This window comes from Sprattus sprattus, assembly GCF_963457725.1.
Source record: "Sprattus sprattus genome assembly, chromosome: 18".
Taxonomy (NCBI): Eukaryota; Metazoa; Chordata; class Actinopteri; order Clupeiformes; family Clupeidae; genus Sprattus; species Sprattus sprattus.
In genome coordinates, this window is record NC_137916.1 from 25,372,086 (window position 1) to 25,376,090 (window position 4,005).

At 45.8% G+C, this 4,005-nt stretch overlaps 1 protein-coding gene across 1 annotated transcript in view; it reads left to right on the forward strand.

Annotated features, from left to right (window-relative positions):
• gsg1l (gsg1-like) overlaps positions 1–3,210 on the forward strand; it is a gene marked incomplete at both ends in the record, with an annotated part of 15,922 nt that extends 12,712 nt beyond the window's left edge. The window contains one exon of the mRNA XM_080855991.1: positions 2,877–3,210. Within this exon, the coding sequence (XP_080712117.1) occupies positions 2,877–3,210 (334 nt within the window). The remainder of the gene's footprint in view (positions 1–2,876) is intronic.
• Between the last annotated feature and the right edge of the window lie 795 nt (positions 3,211–4,005).

Here is a 4,005-nt window from a genome sequence, read left to right on the forward strand (position 1 = left end):
GACTAAAGCACAGAGAGCACTTGGGACAAAGTGTCTACACCGAGACAGCGTCTTTCTCTTTCTCGCTCTCTCTCTCTCTGTCTCTCTCACTCTCTCTCTCTCGCTCTCTCTCTCTCTCCCTCCCTCTCAGTACCTGAAAAGCGGCCGTAAACATCTCACACAGTCCATCTAAAACCGTGACAACCCATTCCACTTACCCTTCCATTAAGGCTCCGACCAGCCAAGTGAATATTTATTCGCTTTTCTCGGAAAAGGATCAGCGTTCAATCAGTGTCTCCTTCTGTGTGTGTGCTTTCCTGCCAATATCATCCGAGTTTGAACACGGGCGGAGCCCTGTTTTTAGTGTAGGTGTGTGTGTGTGTGTGTGGTGGTTGTGGCGCAGTGCGTGTGTTTTTAGTGTAGGTGTGTGTATGTGGTGGTGGTTGTGGCGCAGTGCGTGTGTTTTGTCTGTGCGCCTCTCATCGAGTGTGTGTATGTGGTGGTGGTGGTTGTGGCGCAGTGCGTGTGTTTTGTCTGTGCGCCTCTCATCGAGGCTAATGTCAGGGCTAATGAGGCGCACCGGGGAGACGGCGGGCCGGATCAGACCGAACCGGAGCCCCGGCAGGTGTCTGGCGGACGGGTAGGGCCCGGGGATGGAGCGGCGCGGTGAGATACATCTGGCCCTAATGGACTCCTCTCACTCACAGGCACTTCTCATTAATACCAGGCTCTCCCCGCAGATTGAACACCCTTATGCGCCGGCAGGATGAGGGGAGAGAGGCTGGAAAGGTTAAGGAGAGAGAGAGAGAGAGACAGAGAGAGACAGACAGAGAGAGAGAGAGAGAAAGAGATAGAGATAGAGACAGAGAGAGAGATAAATAGAAAAAGAAAGAAGAAAAGGGAGAAATCGAGTACAAAGAGCAAATGGAGGAGAGAGGTTTGTCAATGCTACCAATTTGTATTTGTTTGCCTGAGTGGTCCCTATAAAAAACAATGTTTTGGCTGAGTGAGAGTCCCTGATCTGAGAACCAAAGGGTCGTGTTAGGATCAGACTCATGTTTTTTAAGGACAGGCGCGGTGGACTTGAACCCTTTTATGAGGACACAAACACACTACTATAGACCCACACACACACACACACACACACACACACACACACACACACACACACACACACACACACACACACACACAAACACACTACTATAGACCTAGCTATATCCTAATGTCCTTTGATTGGTTATTATATAAATCATGCCTTCCAAATTGATGTGTAATTTGGTGGCAGTCATATTGAGTGATTCCCTCATTAGTAACACAATCCCCATTTGCTTGCTAATCCAGGTAATTGGTGACTACATCCGCTGCCTTCACTGATACTCCCTGATGAAAGACCAGGCTTTGATTAGAATCATGTCAGTGGATCCGTTATGTAAGGGCCAAGTTATGGTAGCGAAAGGAACCTGTTGATGATGCTGATAGACACACACACACACACACCTCTCTGTAGTGTGTTTATGAGGCTTAAAGATTTTCCTAAGCGTCAATTACTTACGTAACTGTAAGTGTGTAACAGTAATTCAAGATATGGGATAGAGTGTGTAAATGGTTTGTTATGTCTTGTGAATTCGGTAACTGTACTCGCTCTGTGTATTTCTGGATTGTTTGGAGATTTCTAGTCTTACAGACGAAACACATTTTCTTCAAATTGCAATTAAATGTGATAGCAAACTATAACAGAAAACAAGCTGCCTTCTGAGTCAACAGTTGTCAATTCAATGTTGACTACCTTCACTACAGACTACTCTGTTGTCAGGGCCACTTCTTGAAGATGGGTAGAGGAAGGGACAAACAGTGAAAAAGTATCTCAAACGGCATTTGTGACGTATACTGTAGCGAGTCACGTTGATGCACGAGATCTACAGTATACAGTGGCTCCCATAAGTATTCACCCCCTTGGATGTTTTACCCTTTTATTGCTTTTAGAAATCAATCATGGTCAATATAAGTTGGCTTTTTTGACGACAAATAAAAACACAAAAATGGCCTCTTTAATGTCAAAGTGAAAAGAGATTTAATTTGTGTGCATCCCCAACACTAAAGAAAGACTGAAGATGGATTGAGAGAGAAAAACACGAGTGATGAAGGCTGAGCCAGGAGGACTGGGCTCTCATCAGTGTGTCAGGCCTCAAGCCCAGCTGCTGCATGGTCATGACACATGCATGTACCGCAGTGTGCAGTGGGATGATTTGTAATTTTTGTGCAAAACATGCTCCATTCTGACAGGCACGGGAAGTGGTCTTTACACGGCCTGAATTACCGCAGATGCTAGGCTGATACCCATTAGGGCACCCTAAAATTGCTTCATTTGTCCTCTGCCATCTGGCCGATTTCTTGCTCTCTCTCTCTCTCTCTGTCCCTCTTTCTCTCTCTCTCCCTTTTTCTCTCTCTCTCTCTCTGTCCCTCTTTCTCTCTCTCTCTCTCTCTTTCTCTCTCTCTGATGTATGTTATTTCCTGAACACATTTCCTTCGTCGTTTCTAGTTTCCTTTGCTGTGGAAAACCTTGAAATGAGCTGGTGATTGTACATGCTGGTGATTGTGGTGCTTGTCTATTTTAAGTTCTCTGATATCTGTCAATAACAAAGTATGACCAATGCCTTGTGCTAGAAGTACCCGTAGATGCAGAGTTGTCCGTTATCACGATGTACTAGTTAGCATTCTGGATCAGGAAGTACCAATTATGAATAGAAGCAGCTAGATCAGTGATTAAGTGGAGTAAAAAAATGGAATTATAGAAATACTTCTAGAAATAGTACTATAGAAATACTCACTTCTCTCTGTTGTTGTTGTTGATGGTGTTGTTGATGTTGTTGTTGATGTTGTTGTTGTTCCTCCAGCTTGGCTTGGGGCTCGTTCACGTGCTGCATGGCTGCCTCCGTCACCACCCTCAACTCCTACACCAAGACGGTGATCGAGTTCCGGCACAAGCGCAAGCTCTTCGAGCAGGGTCTCCGCGAGGAGCAGACCTTCCTCGACCCCGAGGCCTTCCACTACTTCCGCGACCGCTCCGTCCAGTCCGTCTCCAGCTCGGTGGAGGTGTACCCGGGACATGGAGGAGGAGGAGGAGGTGGAGGAGGAGGTGGCAGTGGGAGAGGGAAGCTCCATCACGGACGCTCCACATCCATGGACCTGGGCGAGAACTGCGACTCCCTGGGTGAGGAGCAGTGCTGAGGGGGCTGGGGCTACGATGCCTAGGCTCCTGGCGACGGTGGCCTTGTCCGACGGGCGAACTCTACACTGGAGGTTTTTTCTCAGAACAGAGATGGACTGATGTTCTGGGAATAGGCATCAATAGGGGAAAAAAAAGAACAACCTTAAGTCAGATTTGACCTTACAATACAATAGAGGAAATATTTTATGCGTTTGGGGATGGGGATATATGCATACGTAAATATAAATCTACTTATATATTATAGAGTATGAAAACAAACTGTTGGTACTGTGATAACAAGGCTGTTCTGTAGCATAGGGATGATGTTAACAGTGGCACATTAACTGCAGTCTGAGAGTCTGTGTGCTTACGCCAACGTGGGTTGAAACATTAAAAACACTGCCACACACTGACATATCGCCTGAGGCTGCTTTGGTGCCACCCTCCAGAGGGGACATCAGTCATGTTTTCTTGTTAAATAGTCTCAGACCCTGGTTTGGAATGGTATGTAACTCTATAACCACCTACCACCTGATGCTGTGGGCAACACTTATTCCAATGTTCAGTATTTCACTGGTGGACTTTTATGAATTCTTTTCCTCCCGTTGTGAGGTTTTGCTAGAATATGCCTTGTTTTTTTTTCTCTCTCTCTCTCTCTCTTGCTCTTCTGTGTGCAAGTGTGTGTGTGTGTGTGTATGTGTGTGTGTGTGTGTGTGTGAGCAGATGTATGTATGTTAGGAATCAAACTGTGCTCTCTATCCAGGTAACTGTACATAACTAAGAAATAAGCTTTTAAGTATTTATGAATAAAATAT